Here is a 26,308-nt window from a genome sequence, read left to right on the forward strand (position 1 = left end):
TGTAAGACTAACAGCAGTCACGCGAAGTAAATCTGCTATCATCCAAAATACAGGACAAGCAAAGATGCTACAGGGAGTGATTCTGTGAGATACTGCGGCGGCATACGGGGCAGTCCTTATCAGGGAGTTACATAAGGCACGGCTGCAGCTGGAGGCGTCCTCAAAACCTCCGAGAGGGCGTCCCTTTCCAAATTCTGGGTCTTCCATGACACCCTGTGGGCGTGTCTTTGACGTCACGCACAAAGTTATAAGAGGCCCGCCTGCTGCAGCTCCTCCCAGTCAGATCGTAGGATCGTCTGAGCAGGTCTGCTCCCCTCCCGACGCCGTGCCTTCATCAACATCACTATGGCAACTTTCAAGACCATGGGAGCCCTGCGGAGCATCCTGCGGGCCGCGAGCGCTCACACCTGCCGGCTCCACGTCAGCGCTGCCAGGTAATCAAGACCTACTCCTAGAGCGGGCAGGGGCGCGAGCTCTTCCGGGGATCCGCGAGGGCAGGAACGTGCTGCCAGGGGGGCGGAGGGGAAAGGCACGTTGTTCACGAGGCAATCCATGGGTGACGCTAGGCAAAGGGTGCTGGGTGTGTCGAGTGTCTGGACACTACGCCAGTTGTACACGGTGCACTTTGTATGGACGAGAAGACACTTGCATTGGATATATGGGAGAGTGTGGCATGCATTATTATTGCAGACCCCAAAAGCAATGCTGCGCTGTAGCCTGATAGCCTTTAATAAACACGCTGTCTGTGGGTTGCCTTAATGGTAATGCCCCGCTGGCTGTGCTATAGACCATAATGTTACTGCCCCCGCTAAATTTTGGTTCGTGTAGTGTCCATCCATTCTCGCATAACCCTCTTCGCTCTGTCGAGAGCCCCCTGCCGGTCGCTGAGAGAAGTGCGGCTGATGAAATCGCTCTGCCTGCTTGCGTTGGGTCTCGCCCCGCCTCTCTTGCCGTCAGCTGTGAGCCTGTCAATACTGCTCCCGGCTTGTGTGCAGAGCAAAGCTGCCAGCCAGCATCGCCTGCCTAATCAGGTACTTGCCAATTATCGCAAGTCTCGAGCAAGGGATACACGACGGACAAGCGAGACATTGATTCATCTTCCACGATATATACCAATTTATGAGCACCGAATAATAACGCAAGGCGTGTCCGCGCGTTAAAGTAATGAATGATCCATCCCTTCGACACTTCGTCTTAAATGTGTCCTACTGCCAAGCCTTGCTTTCAGATTGGGGTGTAGTGGAGGCAAAAGCTAGCACAGTGATTATTCCCCGCACAGTCCGATTATGCAACAGATAATATAGTTTTTTTTATTTATAGTTTCTGTGGTGTCATTCCGTTTACAATTGGTATGGTTTGGAAATCTGTCCCGCGTTAATGTTCTTCTTCAACTGGTGACTGCTGTTTTTTTCCATGCCTGACCAGTCCACATTGTGGACAGGTAGGTTAAACGAGCAGCAAATACAGCTTTAGAAAAAGAAGTCGCACTCGAAACCTACTGTAGCATCCGATCTGTGGGGAAACGCATCAGCTGCAGATATGTTACACAAGCTCAGACTTCTAATGCTAAGATTATTAAAATTAATCGAATGCCCCCGAGTTTTCCAAAGCACTCAATGCAAGTACCAGGGTTGCCTATGCCAAGGATCCCCAGGTTCGATGCCAACTCATACCTCATTCGCCACTATACACTTCCTGTTACTTTATCCAAATCTTGAGGGTTCTGTTTTTTCCATGTTCCCATTAGTCTCTGTTTTGTTACTCTTTATTTGTCCTCCTCCTCTGCCTTTCTCTTGCTCTGTCGGTCAAAAATAATTCTATATTTCCAAATTAAGTCCTTGAAGAATTGTTTTACTTACTTTAGTTGAGAAGGGTAATCTACTTGTCTGTCAAGTAAAAGTGGCCTGCTGTGACGCGTGTGACCCTCGGCTTGCTGTTATTTTGTTTGACTGCACTGAGCATGCTGTGGCTTGTAGTCCCTCTTTTGCCTCTTGCAGGTATGGGCGCACGTGTAAAGGCATGCTGGGTGGAAGCCACTCTCTAGACATAGGGCCGACTGGCCAGTATTTCCATGGTTGATGTATGGGATTCATTGTTAGTAAGAATGGCCACTTGTGGACTCTTAAGAAACACACTAAACAGCTGTTGCTCTCCATCTCCAAGCAGATGCTCTATAGAAGCTACGCCTAGACTGAGCCGACAAATTCAACTGCTCACACAAACCCGACGAACCACTAAAAGTCGGAGCACTATCTTCGCATATACAGGAGCGGTCACCACCAATCTAAAGTGATGGGACGGACGGGGGTTAGGGTGGGCTAGAGGAATGCAAGTAAATAAAGATTTACCTGTACTAAAACTGCCTCGCCGCTACTTTCCAGTTCTCCTCTGATCACCCCTCAGGCTATGGACCTCAGCACAAGCTCCCCACCCAATCATGACTGTTTTCTAATGCTAGCATAAGAGAAGCGCCTGGATTGGCTTGAGGGGACTAGCTTGAAACTCGCTCAGGCACAGGGAGACTGTGCTTATTTTCCAACCTGGCTGTGCAACACAGCTGCGTTGGAGAAATAAGTGTGCATGTCTGTTAGGCCGGCCTAAGACGGCTAGCCAAACTGACATGCGCACTTCGAGCGCCCAGTCAGCCACTGCTCCAGTCCTCTGCTGTCAATTGGCAGCAGAGGACCTGCCCTTTTTTTCCTGGCTTAGACAAGCTGGCTGCTACGGCGCTCCATTGTGAAAAATAAAATGTGTATTAAATCATTTCATTGCCATTTTATTTTTAACGTTTAGCGCGGCACAGTTGGTGGGTGCCATGCTCACCACCCTAATGAAGAAACAGCCACTGTGCATATATCTTCACTGGTCGCAAACACAGACTAAACGGCACAACTCACCAGTGTCTCCACTAAATGGGTCTTTAGCTGAGAGCCAGGTAACATATTCTTCACAGTATGTGTGCAGTCACAAGTGCTATGCTAAGCACGTCTTAGTGCAAATCCAATGGCAGGCTGAGCTTGAAAGTGTAGACACTATTTCCAAACCCATACCAGCTTACTCACGAAGCACACTACAGACAAGCTCCATGTGCCAGCTGAGCCTGACAATATGAATTTTCTTCTGCGGCTGGGCACAGAAGTTGTTTTCTTATTACTTCAGCGCAAAGTGATGGCACAATGATTTATGCATGTATATAAGACTGAGGTTGTAAACTTATCACGCGCTACCGTGCATAAGTAATTTAATTTTTGAACACCTTTGTGTGTCTTGCTGGCTCGCTACAGAGATGACTTGTAAGTTCATAAAAGTGCAAAAAAAAGTGTGCATTTAATTTGCATTGGGGACTGACCAGTTCTACTGCTTATAAATTGTCTGCAGGCCTGTCCACTTGTCCTTGTTAAATGACTCTGCTCATTGCTTGCTGTGCGGGATGTAATTTTATTGAGGCTGGTTTTGGCATTTACGGAAACAGTATATATTGCAGCAAACTTTTCCTAATTATCCATACAAACATATACCTCTATTTAGTGCTCAGTTATTGTGTTTTTCCTGCTAATTTTGTGTTCATCCATATTGGTTATGTGAAAGTGAAGCTGATGAATGTGCACACATGGACATTAACAGGTTCCCTTGATATGAACTCTTCCAGATTTCACACTTCTCATTTAAGGTCAGCTAGATCGCCCTGGTCTAGTCCATATGATGCAGACTCATCTGCTAGTTACTACATTGGAACAGTCACACGGGAGAGGACGTTTTGGTGGCATGTAGGTTACTGAAGGGGCACTTTTCCTATTTAGAAAGCAATTGTAGTGTCTGACCCATTGTTCACCACTGCAACATTTTGATTCGTGCCCTTTGGAACATCTTGTTCAGTGCCTGTGACTTGCTAGGGACAGCACTCCCCTGATCTCCAGATGGTTCTGGCCACCCCAAGGGCTCACCTGCCATCTGTTAAGAATTGCCTTATGTCCACTTGCTTAAAACTCCTAAGCTCGTTCTTTCCTATTGCATCCTATGCAGTGGGCTTTTCCTTGCTAAGGCATGCCATATGAGCACATTCTAACCTCTGCTAAGCACCTGACTTTATAAACATAGCCTCTCATTCTGTACCCTGTCCCGGACTGAAGTTTCTAGAACATTCTCGCTGAGGCAGACACCATCTGACCAGTCAGGTACACAAGCAGGAGGTTATTGCCGCCGCAGACAAGCCCAATCCCCCTCTAGCAGCAATCCTTCTCCAGCTTAGTCTTGAATAGCCTATTGGACTGTCAGGATATGTAGTCAATGTATAGTCTCCTCGTAACCCACATGCCAGGAGCCTAGTCCTTGCAGACAACTGATCTCCAGGAGAAACCCAAACTGCTTTATTGCAGTCAGTAATTTTTTTTAAGTTTGAATTTTCTCATATGTCATTGTGAGCACATTGTTGGTTATTTTTAATCAAATTTGCCCTTTGAGACTAACAAATTGTGTAAAAATTAATCAGAATCAATTTTTGTACTTTACGTTTGACATGTTTTTACTAAAGATGGCCCAGAGTCATTTCTGCTATACCATATTCCAAAATAAGTCACTCAACCAATTTTGGGACAGATCGATTCCAATTTGAGAAAAGACTACTGTTTAAGCTGCCAATTTGTTTCAGATCCTACGGTTATTTCCTTGAGGCTATAGAATTCTGGAGGATGTACATATAGTTCACAATATGTACATTTTCCACACAACATGATTTTAAGATACTTTTTTCTTGGAAACCTTATAATGTTTTCTTCCAGCTGGTGAATGTGTTGGGGTGGTACAAATTGAGCTGGTATCAGCATTTTCTCTTGATGCACCCTCCTGTGTTGTAGGAGCAAAACATGTTTAGAAATCGTTTCAGGCAATTCTTACAATTTGAGATTTTGAAGATTGAAAATAGAAGAAACAAATGATGCCAAAGAATTGTAGTTGTAGACGTTTGACCTCATCCTTTTGTTGTAGTGTGTTAATGAAAAGCAGCTTTTTTCCCTAAGTTTAACACTAAACTCATATAATTTTAGACATCAAAGTATTGCCACCTTTTTTTTTATCCCCTCAAAAAACGCTACATTATTAGAACATTGGAATGTTGGGAACTCAATTGAAAACAATGGAGTTCTCCGGGCATCTAATGGCTGGTAGAAGCCCGGAGCTCCAGCATTCTGGTATGTGACTTAAGGTGTTTGTTTTGACTTATTAGGACATTCTGCCTTCTAGGGGCCGAATGTTATGATAGCCTTAGAGCTATCCATACTGGGCACTAAAGACCTGCTTTCTTGTTAAAGGTCTTCAGCTCGGGCATTTAACACTGGAGCAGGCCTTTAATAGCCGGTAGAGCCAGCTACGGCTATATTAGAAAACTGGAATATTGAGTGCTCCATTGAAGATAATGTAGTGGCTCCGGGCTTATAATGGCTGGCATAAGCCCGGAGCTCCAACATTCCAATGCTCGTCTTTCTGTTTCTCCCTTTTAAATTTAGAACATTCTACCCTTACTGGATGGAATGTTCTAATGGCCTTATAGCCCTTTTGCCTCGGGCTACACCTATTGTTAAAGGCCCTTAGCCATGTGAAACTCTAGTTCAGGGCCTTTAACAACCGGTATAGTACTCAGCAGTGCACTATATTAGAACTATTGGAATGTTGAGCGCTCCATTGAAGACAATTGAGTGGCTCCGGGCTGATGTTGGCTGCTATAAGCCTTCTGCTCCAATGTTTGTCTTTCTGTTTCTCCGTTTTTAATTTAGAATATTCTTCCTGTAGTTGGTGATGTTCCAAAGCCTTACAGCCTGAGGTCCTAATTACCGGTTTTGTATTTATTGCGCCTGGTAAATGACACCACTGAGTACATTATTTATCAGGTGTTATAAATAACACCAATTATGAATTTGTGGGAATAATACGCATATTTTGTTTAAAGCACCAAAATCCGCATGGTACTATAAATACAGTATTAGCTACGGAACCCTATATACTCGAGACATGGGATGTTCCGATGCTGAACTGTCGAACCATACGGAGACGGGTGGGAGCTCTGGGGTTGGGGGTAAGGGGGACGAGGGGGGGGGGTTGGTAGGGGAGGTTAGGTTGAGGATGGGGGGAGGTTGTTCCTGGATTTTTCTAGTTTTTGTATCTTCTTGGTTCAGTGCGTTTTCATCCCGACAGGTTGGACATTGCTGTTACTACCAGCATTGAACTGAGCGTCCTGCCTCCACTGAGGATTAATACTTGTCTCTGGTGTAACCACATTGCTTACTGTACTATTTCGCACGGTCTTTCCACTATAAAAAGATTTAAACCTAAAATACCAGCCGTGTAGAAGACAACCCCGGAATTTTAATATAGCCTTGTAGCCTGCTGTCTCAGGATATACCGGTTGTTAAATTCCTTCACCCTCGTTAAAGGCCCTAGTCTGCAGCTTATCCCTATAATTCTGGTTCAGTCTTTAACAACCAGTATACCCCTTGCAGCGGGCTGTAAAGTATATTCGAATTCTGGGGTTGCATTCAACACGGCTGGTATTTTAACCAATCTTCCCATTAACACGCCTAATGCTGTGGTTGCAGCGATATACCAAGCCCTCGAATGCAGGGCTCATCACCCTGACCTCTCAAAGAATGTAATGTTCTCACCTCCGTTTTTGTAAATGAATTGTTGATATCCGTAATCTAACTGCCCTTGAACTACAAATCACCCTGCTTTCTTGGCATTATGGTGGCATCTGGTACTTATTTTTGGGTTAGTCTTTTTAAAAGCTGATAAGTTTGCTGGCTTGGGGGCCTGAGTGGTGCATGTCATTCCTCTCACCCTGTTAGAGTAGGAACTAGTGGGACAAATGGCACAACTAGTTACCGCAAGATCAGATTACCAAACTCTGCCAACAGCACACTAAAGAAAGAGGCTGGCTCTTAGGTGTAATGTACTTTAATCTTCTCTGGTGCACCCACTGGGTAGAAGTTGTTTGCTTAGGGTGTCCCTTGATAAGCAGAAGTTTGGGAATTCAGTGTGTGCTTCAGTTTCATTTTTTGTTGGTCGTGGTAGAGTCTGCTTTTAAACACAGCCACACGGAATTTCCCTTTTCTCACAGTGACTGCAGTGAGGGCTAGGGTGGGGACACAGAGGAAGGGACTATATTCTGATTAATTTGAAGAGGCCATGTATGCTGGGCTGTTTGTTTCTCTTTAGTTTCTTTTTACATGCTGTACTCCTTTTTAGGTTTCGCCTGGCGTTAGCAGTGCGCATGCGTTGCACTCGCCATGCGAGGGCTTCTTGTAATCGATACAGTTTTGGAAGTGGAGTGTAGGCTCCGCCCCCCTGTTTCCATTCGCTAGCGTCATCGTGCATGTTAACCCTGGCTTCCCATTGGTTGTGAGGCTTTTTAGTCCTTCCTGGTTACCACCCTGTCCAGTTTTAGCACCGCCCACCTGGACTGGATGCTTTACTCGCGGCGTGACATTCTTTCATTACTGGGTGTAGGCACTTTTTTTGGGGAGAAAGCACAAACTAAACAAGTGTTTGCTTTCCGTGCGTGTTCCGGACGCACTTCTCTCAGCCTCTGAGACACTGCGTGAGGATCGATCAGCTGCTTGTTTCTTGTCTTAGCACAATAGCAACTTCCTGCAGAGGAGCCCTTCATTGTGTGCTCATGTTTTTTTTTTACTTTAATGAGCACTGCGCACTCTAGGCAGACCACACTCGTTTTGTACTCCGTGTTTCTCGAGAGTGACTTAGGTCATCACCCTTTCAGAAGCGATGCCAGCAGAGGCCTTGATTACACACCCGGAGCCCCAGACTGTGCAGGCTGAACCCTTGGTGGTGCAGACGGTCAGGATTCCATCTCTGTGGTGCCCCGTTACGCTGCGGAGATGCCCCGGGACAGGGCAGTACCAGGCCTTGGTGTCCTATTTGTGCACACTGACGTCTCAGGAGCCCAGAGTTCTGCCTCCTGTGCTCTGGGCTGAGTAGTTCTCAGAATCCAGTCTGTGAAAAAACTCTTTGAGGCGGTACATTAGCTAAGATCTCACGGTCTCCCACGCCGGTTGTGATGGGATGGTCTGGTGCTGCATTTCACTTTGCGATGTTGGCATTTCTTTTAATAACGTCATTATGAGTGCAGGGTTGCAAGGAGGCACGCAACGCCCATTGGGTTCAAAGGGCTGCAGCCCCCTGTTGTGTGAGGCACACATGCAGCAGAGTACTTCACAGGTCTTTAAAACACCATTTACTTGCTAATGAGGCTTTGTGGTGTTTTCATCCCTTCTTAGAGCCCCTGCATCTCCACTCTGCATATTGCTGGAAGAATGAGCTCCGCCCTGAAACTTTTAGCAGCCCCCCCCCCTGAAATTTGGTTCTAGTTGCGCCTCTGATCGCGAGTGTTCTTGAGGGTACCATCACAAGCTTTTTGCAAGCTTGCCTGCTAATGTGCTTAGAGCTTAAGACTCTTAAGGGCAGTTGTCTCTGGCAGCCAGATTCCTGAATCTCTCATGGTGAGCAGTCAGTCTTCGAGGCGCATGGACATGAAGAGTAGACCACTTATACCACAGTTCCTTTATTGTCTTTAAGAGGGCGATGCACACAGCAAGTCATCACTTATTGCTGTCAGTGTACTGAAGCAGTTTGGCTTGCTCTTGTAAAATATAAAATTATGCTCATTTCGTTAAGTAAGGTTTTTGGTGAAAACATGTTTTGCCGAGTCAAGAACTGAATTCTGTAGAAGTGAGGGTTTTTGAAGCTGTGTCTGTATGCCTCAGGTCAAAAAGGGACCCCGGGAGTAGTTTAAATGTTCAGGTTTTGTTTACCTTTAGGGAGGATGCAGATTAAATAAAAGGCAGCGTACAGCTCAGCATTATGCTTCGGTGCTCTCATTAAGTAAATGCACTGTCATGCTTACATGAATAAACTGGGCGGGAGTTACGCAAGGCCTCCCAGTGGACGAAATCCATAATTAATTGGGGTGTCCAGTCTCAACTGGGGAAACTGATTCACAATTGTTACATGTCTAAGATACATTGAGTTTTCAGCCGATTGTTTTTTGTGCAGCAGACCCAGGTAAAACTAGTGTGTTTGGACACCAGTCTTACTGACAATGCCAGAGGAATGCTGTTCAAGTTTTTGCATTTGCCACATTCGTTGTGCTCCAATTTTGAACAGAAGAGGTGACCTCATGTGGAGAGATTAAATCTCACTGCATGAACGTTTAGGCATGTGACTAAAGGACCTTCTCTAGAGGAGTGGACGTGTGAACTTTCATTCAGACATGAACAAGACAACACCAGGGAACATGCATGTTTTCTTTGGGATGTTTGCATGGTCTGGTGAAAAGGTGGTCCATCAGCTGATAGGCCTGCGTCTGAGGCCATCTGGTGGACCAGATTTTTTATTGACCAGGCAGCCGAAACTGGCTAGGCTGTCTCTCTCGGGTGCTCAACCTGAAAGGCTTGTGTAGCCTTATGACCTTGAAAGCCGGTGTCTGTTTAACAAGTAAAGGCACTTACCCCATCAGTGAACACCACATGGACCCTATTTCCACCACCTTCAACAATATCTGAGCCAATGAGTCGACACCGGTTTCCGGTAAAGCTCACGCCCTCATCATGTGTAGCATCCCTTTCTCAGTGCAGCTCACCTGCATCGCCGCCAGACTAGCCTGCTGGAACAGTAACACTGATAAGGACTGGAACTCTGCTCTCAACACCCACTGACATGAACGCAGCAACTGCCCCCCCCCCCCCCCCTTAAAAAAACAGCAGTCCAGTATTTCAACAATTGAATCACTTCCGCTAACTCTCTGCCCCCCCTCAAACACATCAATCCAGCAAGATGTAACCCCAGGCTAATTGGTACATGGAGGACCTAGGACTGATGAAACACCGCTGTAAACAACTGTAGCGCAAATGGAGAACGGGCTAGGACTACGCACAGCAGAACATGTTTCAATCTGTCCTGAAACCCTACCACCAAATGATCCAGACCACCAACTTGCTGCTCTGGCAAACCAGTACATCTTGTGTATAACAGCACTACCAGTGCACCTCTCTTAACCTGCAGGTACACTGCACACACAGGTCTATCAGTGCACCTCAGTCTTATTCACATGTCTACCATTGATATTCAGTCTTCAACACGCAGCTCTGCTCTCGTTTGAGTACGAGTCATGGAAACCTGTGTGTGCAGGACACACAGGAACCTTAGGGTTAGCAGTAGCCTCAAGGAACTCAATTTGAGCAGCAGCCTTGAATGCTTGAACTGAGCATTGGCCTTGCTGGCGACCAGAGACTGGGTAAGGAGCCCATGGGACTTGGGGGCGAGCTGGAGCTTCGAAGTTCTGCTTGTGAGTGGGAGCCTCACGCTTTAGCGTGATCAGAGCTCCAGCGGAGTTGAGCGCTTACAGACGGCTCAGAACCACATGGTGAACATAGTTCTTAATGACCTGGGGATGAGCAGGAGCTTGGACCTTCGAGTCAGCGTGAGCAAGATGTACACGGCCAACAGTTGGACTGAGGACCCGAGGAGGAGAAGGGATTTCAAGGGTACCCGACAGAACAGTAACATGGGAATCACACAGCAAATGGGAGATTCAGAGATTGGAGGCTGAGCATGGGCTAAAGGACATAAGGTTGAACAAGATTCAGGGGCCTCGGGAAGGGAACAAGATTTATAGACTAATCTAAGTGTTAGGAAACCTGTCCATGAGCTGCAGTGAATGTTTCATATCGTGACCATAATTACTGGCCCTACAAGCTTTAAAATACTTTTATTCTCATATATATTTGCCAGCGTTAGCTAAATGGTGCTGACCAATCCCATGTTTGGTGAAAAGATGCGATATGCAAAAGTGACCAACTTTCTGGTTATCCAGGCCTAATTGGGGTCCCAATCCAATCCTGGAGGGTTATAGCTTGAAATCACTTGCCACATGTTGGCCTCTCATAGGGCATCAAAGACCAATAGAGATGTAAAACAGGTGTCCTTTAGTTTGAGTGGCAACGTGACATTTGAAACGTCCTCTAAATTTAGGCCTCCCCTGCTTGTCTCAGCTGTTTTGCCTTCCTTGAATGAACTGAAACGGAAGGGTGTTTAAGAGCAAATTTAGTCCGTGGTGTGGGTGTTTCGATACAGTAGTCTCCAGGTTGTGAACTGTAACTTTAATATGACCATGAATCTGTTCGAATTATCACGCACATTTTTTTTTTGCCTGGTGGACGTTGGGGATTTAGAGCACCTTTGGCACACTTCAGGAAATTATTTTATTTAGTAACTTAAAGAATGCACGAACATTATTTTGATGACACTATTCTGAACAAATTGTCTAGTGGTAGTCGTTGGTGTTAACTGTTCAAAATAATCTTAAAGCAGTCTGCTTTTCGATTTAATGGATGTGCACGCTTTTACACGTTGGCATTGGTTAGACTCTCTTCCCTGTTGGTAAAATAGCTTCACAACACATCCTGTTGTTTCTGCACTTGTGTGGTAAGTTACATTTGTAGACGTTTCACCCACATTTAACATTTTGACCTTCTGCCTGGCCTCAGCAGCTTGTTTTAGGAAGGCCTTCACTTTTTTTTTTATATTTGCTCTTTGTTCCTAAACTTTAGTTTAATTCGGCTACTTAAGTTGTCTATCTAGACACTAGCAGGCATTGTACTAAAAGAACACTATTGTGAGAGGCTTGTATTCTCCACATCCTAGAGATCTGGAGCATCGCAAAGTATTTTCATTTGTCAAATAAAAGCGCACAGTTGATTTTATGAATTTATTCTGTAATGTCATTGTGTTAAAGTTGAATGGAGAACATCTGGACTGTACAATAATGAAGTGCGCTTTTTTTTGTTTTATTTTAGTCTTGCGTTGTTTTTTGGCTATTTTTAGTACTTTTAATTGCGTTCATCCCTTCAGTATTGTTTTTTGATGCATTTGTTAAAGGTTCCAGGGCATATTCCTGTTCTGACATTTGGTTGTTTTCATTTATGATTAACATATTTGCTGTCAAATAACTATTGCCATTTTTGGCCTTTTAGTTCTTTGTATTAATGCTTTATTGACATAACGGCGATTTAACTTGTTAATCTGTATTTCTGTTTTTACAGGAATGAGGCAGTTATCATTTCTGGACGAAAAATGGCGCGGCAGATCAGACTTGAAGCACGACATGACGTAGAACAATGGGTTGGGGCTGGCAATAAGCGGCCTCACCTGAGTGTTCTACTGGTTGGAGACAATCCTGCAAGTCACTCCTACGTACTCAACAAGACCAAAGCAGCTGCTGATGTTGGTATGTGCATAGAAGGCGGCAACTGCAGATCAGCGAAATAGACAGTTAGCTGCAGTTTTTGAACATCCAGGATATAATGGCTAGATCATTAATCACTGCTTAAACAAATATTTTGAATGTCATTTGTTTAAAACATTTGTTTGAATCTCATTTGTCAAGGTGACACCTCATGAACTATTTGCATCTAGTCTTTATGCTGCTACATTCTTATTGATTCACCCTAAAACCCACAAAGATCCCTACCTTGATTTTTTTTATCTGACAATTTTTGTGCGCATGAAATCCGTAAACATTAGACTTTTCTATCATTGTCTATCTGTTATGCAACCTCGCGTGTGTTATGCAAACCCTTCCCTTATTGTAAAAACCTGAGGCGGGTCGGGGACAATCGATATTTGCCCGGCGGTATTGCCTCTGTGACCCTCTAGTTATTTAATCAATGAAGAGGCAGGCGCTGGAGACTGGAAAGCAGGAAACAAGGTTTTTATTCTCTCCGGAGGAGAACACAACGAAACGGACAGAAGGTATCGTTCTGAGGTGCTCTAACTGCATCCCTGAGGCCTGGCCTCTTATACACAAGTTTATGACTTTATTGTACATTACACATTCATGTTAAAGCTTTGATGTATGAAAAAGACATTCCCGGAACTCCCTTTGAGCCCGTTCCCTCACACATTTACAGTCGAAGTCCCCACCCTAGTCACAACAGGTGATGAGTATCACGCAGCTGGATATTCCGCCGATTCACGGAATGTGGGGGGTTTGATCGGATCTCATGGAGTGGGGGCTTTGATCAACCCGGGGATCCTTTGATGGGGGAAGCTTTCTATTGTACGGGGAGGGGCAAGGAATGGTATCGGCAGAGCTGGGTGTCGGCCTGGGAACGGGGAAGACAAAACGGGCACACGGGGAAAAAGGGGGTTTGCATCTAAGGGCCGGAGATCATGAAAGGGAAGCAGGGAGGTGTCGCGCTGGGAACAGGATGAGGGCCTGGGGCAGAGCAGCGCCGAAGAGGGGTTTATGACTCAAGGCAGGTGCAAGCAGGGGGTGGTCAGCGTGCAGGCTTAGTGAAGGCGAAGGGCTATGTCAGGGGCCAGCGGCATGCAAAAGGGTTCGTTCTGATCGGGGCATCTTAAAAATGGCGGGCGCGCACGACAAAAGTGTGGCATCAGGGGAGGAGGCAAGATGGCGCAGATAATGTTCACCAAAACGTACTAATTTTCAACAGTCCTCCCTTTAACATATTCAAGACATCTTACTGGCTCATTTTCTACTCGGTTCTATTGTGGTGGGCATGAGAAAGAAAACGGTAGGAACCCTAGAGGAAAAGAGTTGTAAACAATACATTTTAACATTTCTAGTTTTTAGGAGGTGGGCCTATTTGATAAACTTTGATCAATTTGTCTAGCAGGAAAGTCATAGGAATGTAATACAAAAACGATTCTGTAGCGAGAGCAGCAAGCATATTTCATACTGGCAGGTTATTACATATATATCAGGTTCGGATTGGAGCATGATCAATACAATGGCGGCTGGGAGAGAAATGAGGTCTAGCAGAAACGGCGATTGGGGATGTCAAATGTTCTTTGTTGCCTTTCGTTGGCGCTGTTGAGCACCGGCGGTGGAGCTACAAGTCCAGCTCTGTTCTAAGTTCTGCGTTGCAGGGCATGACCCTTTCCTCGCGTTTCTGGTCGGAAAGGTCCTTTTCGCCCTGTGTCCTTTGAGGTGATTGTCAGAAAGTTCAGATGGAAGAAGAGCGTACGAAACAGTCCATAGGGTAGGTCAGAGGAAAAGGGGGATGGAGCAAGGCCAAATTAGGAACAAACTAGGGGAACGAGAGACTTCCAATAGGCGTGCGTGTGACCGAATTCAGAGAGCGGGGACTTGTCGACAGACACTGGACATCGAGCAGGGGCATCAGGTCGACCCTTTCTTCTCATGTTGTCGAAAACAGTGCCTCGTCCTGCAGCTCTTTTCTGTCGTGGTCTCGCCTTGGCTAATGTCGCAGGTGTTCCTCAGTCTGCAGTCAGGCCTCGTGCTCCCACATCCGGTCCTTCTCTCCTCCAACAGCAGTACCCTTAAACAAGTTTGAAAAGACAGTCTTTAGAGAATTTGCAGATGAAGATAATCAAAAAGTCTATTTCTCTCCCAGCTCCAGGCAAAGAATGAAAATGCCCGTTATATTGGTGTTCACAACTGGCATATGAATGACCGGAGACGGGCTTGTTGGATTTACTATGACTTTCCTTTACAATTATTTACTACGCAGGTATTTTGCCGGGAGACGAACATGGCTAAACATTTCCTTTCTATTGGTGCATCCTGCTTTTCAACTACTACGGGGTTCATTTTGATGATTTCTTTACCTTGGACTAGTCTGTTAACCTTGTAAAACATCATTCTGGATCCTACGTAACCTTTTACAGCCCGATTACTTAATTAGGAAGGACAGGGGTTTTATGGGAAACAACCAGGGACATAGGAAACTTGTGGTAAGGGCATAAATCGACCCATCTCTCACAACCGGAAATGAGGGGTAGTTTCATAATTCCAGTTTTTGGGCGGCTGATACAGGGGAGGTAACAGGGGTGATCATTTTTCCGGTTTTGGGTATTGCGACATTTCGGGGAGGGGAGGGTCGCGTATTCTGAGGTCCTTGTTTTATACCATAGGAGCCGTTGACCTGTAGTTCCCTTATTTCGGGCCAGATTAGGGAACCTCTGTCGCCTTACCTGTCCTTTCCCTTACGGCCCAACCTCGGTTCATTGGCTTCTAGCGGAAAAGGAGAGGTAATGACGCGGTCTCAGGGTGATTGTATTAAAGACAAGTTTTTGTGCAAATACTGACGGTATTTGAAGCCAATTAGGTGGTGTGCTAGGGGTGGCAGTCTGCCAATTTCGGGGCTAATCACTCGGAAGAGTGGGAGAAAAAAAAAAATAGAGGGAGAGAGAGAGAGAGAGAGAGAGAGAGAGAGAGAGAGAGAGAGAGAGAGAGAGAGAGAGAGAGAGAGTAACGGCAGGCTAAATAGTACACGTGCAACAGAGAGGGTGGCAGCGTATTCAAGAAAGGCTATTTAGTGCATTACGCAGTAAAGGGCATTCACGGGTCTGCGTTAGGATCTTGTAATCATGCAGTTTGAGCATTAGACAGGGTAGAGGGGACGTGCTTTGAGAAAAAGGAAAGAAGAAAGGAGGTACCATGTTGTCGCACTTCTCGCATTCTCGGTCCTTCGACCAGTTGGGTCGACGCCTCAGTCACACACACACATTTCCTCATAGTTTCGCATCATACGTGACATGGGTTCATTCGTCCAGTCTGGTTTAAGGGTGATCACTTTTTATCAGGTTGTGCTAATTTTTCGGGTTTGTTCGATACGTGAGTAGTTTGCAGGCGTGCTTAGACACCACCTTGCGGCGCTAGTCCGCTTCGTGTATTAGACATGGCAAGGCTTCGGATCATCGCCACACCTCGGCTGTAATTTCTGATGTAACCTGCAGAGGGAGGAAAAAAGGGGGTGGGGGAGACAGCGTTCGCGCACATTCAAATACATGAATTCATAAGTCCTTTACTTACCTCTTACTCGTCTTTCCTCCTCGGGGCAGGGTCCCCGGGGATATGGTTTCTGGAGTCGGGGGGGGGGGGGTAGTGTGTCCATATAGGTCGTGGGCGGGGAAACGTAAAAAAGGGAAACCAGAGGTGCTTAGTGCGAGGTATCTAGTCAAAGGATGTATCTCACTATCGGGATCCTTAAACCTCTTTCAACGCTGTGGCGTTCTAAGGTTCTTCGGTTCTTGGGTCAGCTCCGTTCCCTGGTACTTTGGAACGTTGTACTTTATAACATTTACATTATTTCATTTCACCCTCCCTTTACATTCCTTCATTTACACCGTTCGTTTTACCCATCCTTGGAAGTCAAGGTCTTCCCCCACGCGAGAGTTCATGGGTCAGTCGCGTACTTTGAAGGCGGAGTGTCGTGTTGTCGATCCGATCCGTCCTCCAGGGCTGGGCAACCATCTTCTTTTAACCTTAAAGAGAGAGCAGAGTAGGGTGCACAGAAAAGAACTTTCCCACCGATCCCACATTTTTAAAATAAAGCATGCAATACCCGTCCATAGTTTCAAAAACTTTATTTTGCAAAATCATTTCAGCATGTGGTTTATGAGGGTGCGGTCGTATTTGGCCGGTCGTGGCAATGGCTAAAGTGCGTACAGTGGGGGGTGTCGTTTGCGGCAATAAAAACATCGGAAAGTTTGACTCATTCATTTGTAAGAAACTAAAACGTCTATTAATTGGCTGGGGGCTCGGGGGCATTTATTTTCATAATTTAGAAGCATAATCATAATGGTTGTAATCAGATTTCCTATATGCATACCGTACGTGTACGTCGTAAATGAGGTTTACATCAGTTATAAAAAATATAATACATTTGTACATTTGTAATCAACATTTGTAACGGGGATCCTTTCATACTGTTCGTCGAGTGAGTTCTCCTTGTCTTTTCTAGCCAAGTGTACAAAGGATCATATAAAATCTCAGAACATCAAGTTTATATCAGTGCGAAGGAACACCACGAGGTGTTCGTAAGTTCCGATTGATACCAGCGCCATTTTGGGCGGGGCCGGCTCAGTCCGGAAGCAGCATCAGGGGGAAATGTTTCCCATTACTGGCAGTTTGGACCAGAGTCCCTTTCGGCAGTTCTAGAATTCATGCTAACAGAAGGAGTGGCAATGTCATGTTTGTTTCGTTGGCGATCAAGGCAGCCGTCCCTTACCGGAAGCCTGCAAAGGCCGAAGGTTCCGCCGGGGACCTTTGTAGGATCTTCAAGGCTGTGGAGATGCTGTCGGAGATGGGGGCTCGTGCTCCAGGGGGCAAATGTTCGAGTTATGTTGCTGGTCAAAGTTACTCTAGTGGCCGGGGCCCGCCTTCCAGCGGACCCAGACGCCATTTTGAGGCCCTACAGGGGCCACTCTCGTCGAGTTTGCAAGAGTGGGAGAGATCCTTCGGAGTGAAAGGAAGAGGCCTCTGTTTTGTGACAGCGGGACGTTCGGCTGGGGTGCAGCTGTGATGCCCCCACCTGGGGGGCGAGGGAGACTGGTTCGCATCGTCTCCTTCTCCCGGTGCACTCCAGGCCGCTCCTTTTCATCGCCCCGCATGAAGGTTTCTCCACATCCGGTGTTCCCCAAGACCTGTGCTCGGTGCTGTGGGAGTATGGCCACCATTGCACGTTCGGTGCTGCGCAAGTACTGGGGTGCCACCATGGTGTGTTCGGTGCTGTGGAAGTATTGGCACCATCGCCTGACTGGGGGTGTTCGGCGTCGGGCCGGGGGCTGGGAAACCTCCTATCGGTGGAGGTGGGAGAGGCTCGTCCGCGTCGCCTCTCCCTCCCAGCCCAACTTGGACAAATTGTTGTGGAGGTACGTGCAGGACATCCCGCCGTCCAGGGCTGCTGCGGCTGTGACGGAAGAGAAAAGGAAGAGGTGCCTCGTTCTTCTCTGGACATGTGGCGGGACTGCTTAAGTCTATCCAGGCCCGTTGCGGCTGGCCGAGGAGACATGTGGCGGAACTACCTACAACTGCCCAGGCTGCTGGCTCCTGCCTCTCCTCCGGCTCCCCCATACGTTAAGATCTCCTGACCAAGAGTTGGCGGCCGGGCCCGCCTTATATGGGTTGCCGTTGGTTGGGCGTAGCCGTAACCCTGCCCTACTTTGGAAGGTTCCAGAATGAGGGGGGGGAGGCGAATGTTCTGTTTGACTTTCATTTTCTACAGTTTACCGTTATTATTCCTTGTTTGTTGTGTTAAATTAAAAGTTCAAGTTCATTAATGGTCTACGGATTTTGTTTTACCATTTCTTTCTTTTCAGGTTGTTTTTATGCTAAGTTTCTGCTAACAGAGGTTGAGTAACACGGAAACACGTGTAGAGGGATGACGCAGATTTGTACATTACATACACAAAAACTCAGACGGGGGACAGTACAAGTACGACATACAAAGACCCAAGACGAATATAAAACAGTTATTGGTCATAATTATCTCTTTCCGTCAGTGAATTTGAAACGAGGCTGGGTTCCCGTCTTGACGTTGCCCGACCTAGGAAAACTTGAGCATGCCGCTGAAATTGTCCTGGCGAAATCTGTGCCATCGGGCATAATCAAACGTGGTGGTTCTGTCTGGTCTGTCTATGTAAGTCGGGTTCTTCTTTGTCTCGCGCTTTTTCTTGTACTGCCGGTCTGTTGTTCCTGTCGGCCCTTTGCCTTTACTCACGCTCAGTAGAGTCGGGCATTGGGCTTTCCAGTGTCCGACATACCTACAAAAAGCGCATTGGGCTGGCCCTAAGTCTGGTCGTCTTTTGCATAGTGTCGGGGGATAAGTTGTGGGTAGCGATGTCCTGGGGTTGTCCTGTCGGTATATTTCTCTACTTGGTTTGTCCTCGTCTTTTCTCTGTCGTTGCATAGCCTCTCTGCGCCACATACCGAAACTGTCGAGCATAATTGGCGTTGTCTTATTATTTCGAAGGGCTATTTCTAACGTTTCTATTTTATCAAGGTCAAAGGATCCTGCCAGTGGCCACTGTTTGTCTTGACTATCTTCGGTATACCTGTGCCACAATTTATTATAGGCTATGGTGACTAATCCATAGTTTATGAACATGTCCTTATTAGGGGTGCCTTCTAGTGGAGCTATATGGTCCACCTCTAATACACGGTCCGGGTTAAACAGGCTATTAATCAGTGGGGAGAAGACAGACATGACGGCTCGTAACGAGGGACTAAAAAGTCAGCACTGCCTATCTTATCACTAGGTGCAAAGACCGGACAGAATATTTCTATTCAACGTTGTTTGCAGGCAGTGAATACCTCATGGATCAAAAATAACAAAAAAGACCAATAAATAACAATGGGGAGAATGAGTAGGTCCGCAAAGATCTGCGTTACCTACCCTTTTCACTATCTGCAAAAAGGGTGGTCTCTTCCCTGTTTGCAGACAGGGAATCTCCAGGAAACAATAGTTTTGCGAACAACAGTTCAGTTTCAAGTAATTATTGAGTGGGGGAGAAAAAATAAGCACAGCTGCTGCCCTACCTATCCTCCACTGCTTGCAAAGAGAGAGCCCGTTGTTTCTCCGTTTGTAGACAGTGAATCTCCAAATAAAATAAAAAGAGCAATACTAGTATTTTTAAACAATCAAGCAAACAAGCAATTATTTCGCAACTTGTCGTGATTACACGACCTTACCCGGACCATGTGGACAGTTTCTTGTCTTCCGAATCCAGCGCCCGATCGTCCTCTTTTTCTCGTATTTCTCACGGCACTCCTGATGGTCCCCAGTCAGGACCGTAGATCACTCGAGAGAGGTCTGTTCGGAACTAGTGAAGTTCGGATGATCGGCTGCCAGACGAGGGTCTATTGGGCAAGAGCTCTCCCGATCGTTGCAGTCGTTCACTCTGTCGTCGGGACCTCTCCCACTGGATCCACGAGTCGCTGATGGGCCCCACGCTTGGGACGCCAATTGTAAAAACCTGAGGCGGGTCGGGGACAATCGATATTTGCCCGGCGGTATTGCCTCTGTGACCCTCTAGTTATTTAATCAATGAAGAGGCAGGCGCTGGAGACTGGAAAGCAGGAAACAAGGTTTTTATTCTCTCCGGAGGAGAACACAACGAAACGGACAGAAGGTATCGTTCTGAGGTGCTCTAACTGCATCCCTGAGGCCTGGCCTCTTATACACAAGTTTATGACTTTATTGTACATTACACATTCATGTTAAAGCTTTGATGTATGAAAAAGACATTCCCGGAACTCCCTTTGAGCCCGTTCCCACACACATTTACAGTCGAAGTCCCCACCCTAGTCACAACAGGTGATGAGTATCACGCAGCTGGATATTCCGCCGATTCACGGAATGTGGGGGGTTTGATCGGATCTCATGGAGTGGGGGCTTTGATCAACCCGGGGATCCTTTGATGGGGGAAGCTTTCTATTGTACGGGGAGGGGCAAGGAATGGTATCGGCAGAGCTGGGTGTCGGCCTGGGAACGGGGAAGACAAAACGGGCACACGGGGAAAAAGGGGGTTTGCATCTAAGGGCCGGAGATCATGAAAGGGAAGCAGGGAGGTGTCGCGCTGGGAACAGGATGAGGGCCTGGGGGAGAGCAGCGCCGAAGAGGGGTTTATGACTCAAGGCAGGTGCAAGCAGGGGGTGGTCAGCGTGCAGGCTTAGTGAAGGCGAAGGGCTATGTCAGGGGCCAGCGGCATGCAAAAGGGTTCGTTCTGATCGGGGCATCTTAAAAATGGCGGGCGCGCACGACAAAAGTGTGGCATCAGGGGAGGAGGCAAGATGGCGCAGATAATGTTCACCAAAACGTACTAATTTTCAACATTATGCTAAACACGAAAACAAGTGAGGCACTGTAGCCATATACCCAATAGAAGCTATGTTTCTGTATCATATTGGTTTCAATTTGATTTCTACTAAATCAGTTAATCTGTTCAAGTTGCTTATTTTTATGACAATAGTAAATTGACATGGCGAATCTAAAGATCAGCTTATCAAATTCACAATTTGCAGCTATAATGGTTTTTTTGCTCTCCACTAAATATCATATGTGGTTTTCAAAAGTTTGGTAACTGCAGTTAAGAGCTATACCAAAATTGCCACTGGAGGCTTTCTTGACTGTATTATGAAGCAACATTCTATTGCATGGGGATCAGGATAAACCCAAGTTTGCATTCTGTAGGCTAGTGTGATAGTGTTTTGAACAGTTGCAAACGTCATTGCATGTGAAAAGCGATTGTTGCATTCTCAATCATGGTTCATTAGGGTTCATATGCACTGAATTTCTTACTTGGACACATATTCAAACATGTCTTCTAATATAATGTTAATGTGCTACTTTGGAAGCAAGTGTTCTATAAAATACATTTGGCTGGGTCCAAACTGGGGTGGCATAGTGAGCAAAAGAACAATAAATTCAACCCAGATCTCTTGACTGGGGAGTGAGTGTTTGAAAAGGTTCAGTACTTCCTCCCTCATTATGTTGTTTGCTATGTTCACCCCAAGTGTTCGGGTATGCCCAAATGTGGATCCTCTGCTCACTGTGCAACTGGACTCAAGCTAACCTGGCTGATGAGGGGTGATACCCCAAAACCGGTCCCAGGATGCTTGTTTCTGGTCCAGGGAGTACATGGCTTGGCAGGCGGGGCTTTTCCCATGGGGAGCAGAATCAAGACTGATTTGCATGTGGCGGGGTCCAAACTGGGGTGGCATAGTGAGCAAAAAGAACAATGGATTCAACCCAGATCTCTGAATGGGTAAGGGGGGGGGGGTGAGTGTTTGAAAAATTTCAGCACTCCATCCATCTTGTAGTGTTTGTCATAAAAGACAGGCAGCTTGTATTGTGTGTGTTATTGAGATATGGCCACCCTGCCCCCCCACCCAGCGAGTGGTTCTTATGTCAATTCGAGAATATCATTTTCTTTTTGCAAAAGTGGAGAATTTTTCACTTTTCCTAAAATATTCCAGTAAAAAAAGTAAGCATGCTGGAATATTTTTGCTGAAAGATTAACTTATCCCTAAATAATCGAAGACTGTAGTTAGAATAGGAGATTGGCCATCTCAATGTCCACAAAACGCGTTCTGCCCTGAAAACGTAAACGAAGGCAAGAAACTCAATTGCCTTCATTTCAGGCAGCTGTTATTCGGAATTTTGACCGATTTTCAAACAATTGTTCCATAGGACCTTGAAGAATAAAGTGCTATGCAAGGTGTCTTCTACACCCTCTTCCTGGACCCCGTTCTTGCTGCAGGACACAAATTTACAATATGAACCACGGTTTGCCCTGCTGCTCTCTGCCAACAATAGACCGTGCTGGGGCCCTATCTTACTATTGAATTTTCATAAAGCATAAGTTGACTGCCGTCTAGCACTTCAAGACTGGCCACACTAGAGGCTTTGATGTTCAGTTTTTCTCATTTTATCATGTCACTTTAGAGAATTTTTCTGAGGATTTGCGGTCAAGGGGTTCTCAGTGTGGCGACTGAAGCCTCTTGTTGACCCAGATCAACCTCTGGGTGCACACTTCTCACAACATGCCACTCCTGCTGGTGGGGTATTCGTTCTCTGTTCCCAGTCAACCTTTAGATGCCCATAAGGATTTACTGTAGGAGGTAACTTCATTCCAAGCAGGCACAAATAAGGCCTTCCTTAAGGAGCGATGCACATTGAGTTTTTAAGGGAACCTGTCAAACTGTCTTCGTTGGACTAGAACAATGTTTTCATTCAAATCATCCATTCCTTATAGGACTTCACTAGTAGGTTGAACAAAAATTAATATAACAAGTACTACTGCTTTAAGAATCGCATCCGTTCACTACCTCGTCTGAAGCTGTAAGTGATATTTGAAACATTTCTCCCTGTAAAACAGATAGTGCATTCATTTTATTTGTAAGGGATATTAAGACTTTTAAAGTGGCTATCATGTTTTTTTCCTAGTATTTTCAGAGGGCGTGCCACGGTGTTGCAGTGTCTAATTCTGCAGTATTTCCATGTGTTAATGCGTCAGTGGTCCCCATAAAGGAGGTGTGACTTGAGACCTAATTCCAACTTTATTCAATGCATCCTCCATCAGCCAGGTTTTCTCCCTTCGTCAATCTAGTTGAATAACACTTTGTAACGCTTGAGGACCATGATTCTCAATTATGCCAATGCTACGAAGTGGCTGTAAGAAAAACAATGAAAAATACTTTTTTTGCTCATTAAAAAATGACAATATTTCCACTTGTGAATTTTATCTGAAGTAGATATGGTAATGTTGCTGGCTTGGCTTTACTGCATTTCCTTTTCTATGGATTCCCTGGGCGTTGGGCTTTTCAGAACCTTCGTTCTATATAGTACAAGAATGCACATTTGTGGAAATGATGAACCCTAAACTTGCATTATTTTTCACCACTTAGGAATCAGCAGTGAAACCATATTAAAACCTGCCTCCATCACAGAAGAGGAACTGTTGGATTTAATAAATGAGTTGAACAACGACAGCAAAGTAGATGGTCTACTGGTGCAACTTCCACTTCCAGGTAGGAATGTTTACAACATCTTTGTGTTCTGTCAAAATGTCATTGTGAAGCATTCAGCATCTAAGTCCTCATTTTATTTTAATCTTTCCTTCTAGGAAGGTATGCAGAGTCCCTTGTTAATGAATTCTGCCATTTCTAGTATTGTCGTTAGAACAATCCCTTGTCTTTCAAAGTTTGGTTTTGTGTGAGAATTTTACAATTTGTGCAAACTGTATTTGCTAGTTCATCACTCCAAGTATGGGGTAGCTAATGAATCGTGCCAATAACTAGGATTATACCTGTGCTTAGAACGCCACCTCTCTCCTCCAGCCACCGTATTGATCAATGTGGTCGAGTACAGATTGTCCGCTTGGATTTTTGTTCTCCTGTTTCATAGGTTGAGCGGCTGTAACCTATCCTGCTTTAAAGGAATTTGGAGGCAAAAAATAACCTTTTGCCACTTGTTGCTTGTAGAAGGCACAACCTCACTAGGGAGGGTATCTTGGTACTTTGAGACATGGTAGGCATTAATGTGTGATATAGATGGTACTTGGCTAATATGTAAATAGTGAGTGTCGATGCTTTCCAGAATTTTGGTGATGCCATTTTACTATGAGGAAGAATCCCAGAGGCAGCGGCCTAGACACTAACCTAAGTGACCGCCAACTGTCACTTTTAATTTAGCACAGAAGGTCAGATGATCCAGAAAGCTTTGTCGACCAGGCATAATGATTTGCATTGTTTGTTTTCAGGCAATGAAATGTAGTAGTTATGCAGTTTGGGCATGCATGCTTTTGTGTTCAGATTACCTAAACAATGGAAAGTAACTTTCTTTATGTGCTTCGCTTGCTTGATGTGTTGATCCAGCAGTATTAGGTGATGGCAGTATTTACATAATCTAATTTAGGCGTGTGGAGATGACCGCATACATGAAACAGTGTGGGAAGGACCAAGACAGGAGCTGAAGTTGTCTACAGTAAAGTGGTGATTCAAGAGCTCAGGCAAAGTGGTCCGGTTTTTGCCTATAACCTTTCACGTGTATGGTTGTTGGCCATCATTGTGCTTTAAGTCGAGAACAGTATTTCCTAGTTAATTGAATTCAGTATGAGAAAATGGTTGGTTCGCGTACAAATGAATAGCAGTAAGACTGAGTATATGCTTCCCTGTTGACTGCATCATGATGTGATCTTAAACACTTGTCTAAGCACGTGAAAATGTAGCTCTGTGTAGAGAAAGTAACCGTCCTAGCAGTTGAATGTTTTGTAATGGTGGGGGGGGGTCCTCCATCACACTTGTTTGACTTAACTCTGAAGATAAAAGAGAAAATATCTCTTGAAATGGAAACAAAGTGATCGGTTCCAGAGTTTTCACATAGATACCATCCTCCATCTTTGAATAGACGTGATCAGCCAACACAGTAGTCCTACAAGAGATTGCCTCCTTGATCACTCAGAAGTTCTGCTCTTCTGGAAGAATAGATTGCACTGATTGGGGGGGGGGTCTTGAACTGGGGGAATCTCATTTCCTTCTACCTATTAGTTTGTTACATGGAGTGTAAGTGCCATAATTGCATCGCCCAATCTATTGCTAATGTTAAAACCACATAAATTGTGGAGGACTGTGGAACTTCCTCTGTCACTGTCCATTAGAACCAGCTTGGCCAGAGGTGATGTATAGCAGCAGCACCAGGAATTATGCAGAAGATAAAGCAGCCATGAGTATCCAAAGGAAGAACCGTATTCCGGCCACCTATTTGTGCACCTGATAATTGTGGAGAAAACCCATCAGCTTCAAGGAAGCGGTTGATTCGAGGGCAAGACAAGTTGGAGAATAAATGGTGAAGCAGGCATAGACTGTTGTTGCTTGGTAAACCCACGGCCAGATAGGAAAGTATGAAAGGCCTAGGAAAGCATCTACACGAGGATGTTATCCACATAAACTACCAACACTAATGAAGAAAATGGTAAAAAAAAAACAGAATAGTTGGTAATGACAGCAGACATAAGAGGGAGTGGAAGGTCAGTTGGGAGGGCTATTAGCTGAGAGCAGCAAGAAAAGAATGGGGTGTTGCCTGGTGCTCTTATTCTTTAACCAAACAAGTTGCCTAGCAAGTTCTATTTTTGCATGCTGCCTAGAAGTGCGGGATTAAAAGGTATAGACTTAAAAAAAATCCTTTTAAAATTGAAAGGTATAAACACATAGAAGTCTCCTGTTTTGACTCTTCTTTGGGCTATACTGAATGGATGGATGCGAGTAGTAGATAGAACTATGGTTACCTTCCTATATGGTATAAGTGAGTGTGGAAAAAGTCACTCCAATAACCGAAAAGGTCATGGCACCTTGTGCATGCAGTTTCACTCTGCCATTTTCTGGAGTATAGAATTTAATTCTACAAACTGAGAAATTCAAAATAGGATGGACTTTAGATGTTGGATGATTTGGGGCAGTTTGAGAAGCCTTTGGCCCTACAGGCGGTTGTATTGTCCACCTTTCGTTGGACCCTGGTTCTTTTTGAATGGGTTGTTGTATTTTGTTGGTTCATACATTGATGGCCGTCCCCCTTCCTCCTATCTTAGCCCACCATGATTTGTTTGCCACTCCCAACAGTTTTGCATGGAAATACATTGCAAGTCACACATGTTGTATCCCTTCTCTTTTTAGACCATATTGATGAAAGAAAGATCTGCAATGCAGTGACACCCTCTAAAGATGTCGATGGCTTCCACGTAGTAAACGTGGGTCGGATGTGCTTGGACCAATATTCTATGCTACCAGCAACACCTTGGGGTGTATGGGAAATAATCAAAAGAACAGGTAAAGTATATTAAAAATCTCGCTATGCAATAGATTTTTCAAAGTAAACAGCTAGTTGAGAAACAAATAAGTTTTGTAATTGAATTATTGCCTCCTTGTTATGAACAGTACATGCTACCTTTCTTTTCACAATTATAAATCTGATACATT

General features: G+C 45.3%; 1 protein-coding gene across 1 annotated transcript in view; it reads left to right on the forward strand.

Moving 5' to 3' along the window:
- Positions 1-266: 266 nt before the first annotated feature.
- MTHFD2 (methylenetetrahydrofolate dehydrogenase (NADP+ dependent) 2, methenyltetrahydrofolate cyclohydrolase) overlaps positions 267-26,308 on the forward strand; it is a 33,664-nt gene continuing 7,622 nt past the window's right edge. The window contains exons 1-4 of the mRNA XM_078666546.1: positions 267-434; positions 12,108-12,292; positions 23,243-23,365; positions 26,006-26,158. Coding sequence (XP_078522672.1) covers positions 346-434; positions 12,108-12,292; positions 23,243-23,365; positions 26,006-26,158 — 550 coding nt within the window. The 5' untranslated portion in view covers positions 267-345. The remainder of the gene's footprint in view (positions 435-12,107; positions 12,293-23,242; positions 23,366-26,005; positions 26,159-26,308) is intronic.

The sequence above is a fragment of the Lissotriton helveticus genome, chromosome 11, assembly GCF_964261635.1.
Source record: "Lissotriton helveticus chromosome 11, aLisHel1.1, whole genome shotgun sequence".
Taxonomy (NCBI): domain Eukaryota; kingdom Metazoa; phylum Chordata; class Amphibia; order Caudata; family Salamandridae; genus Lissotriton; species Lissotriton helveticus.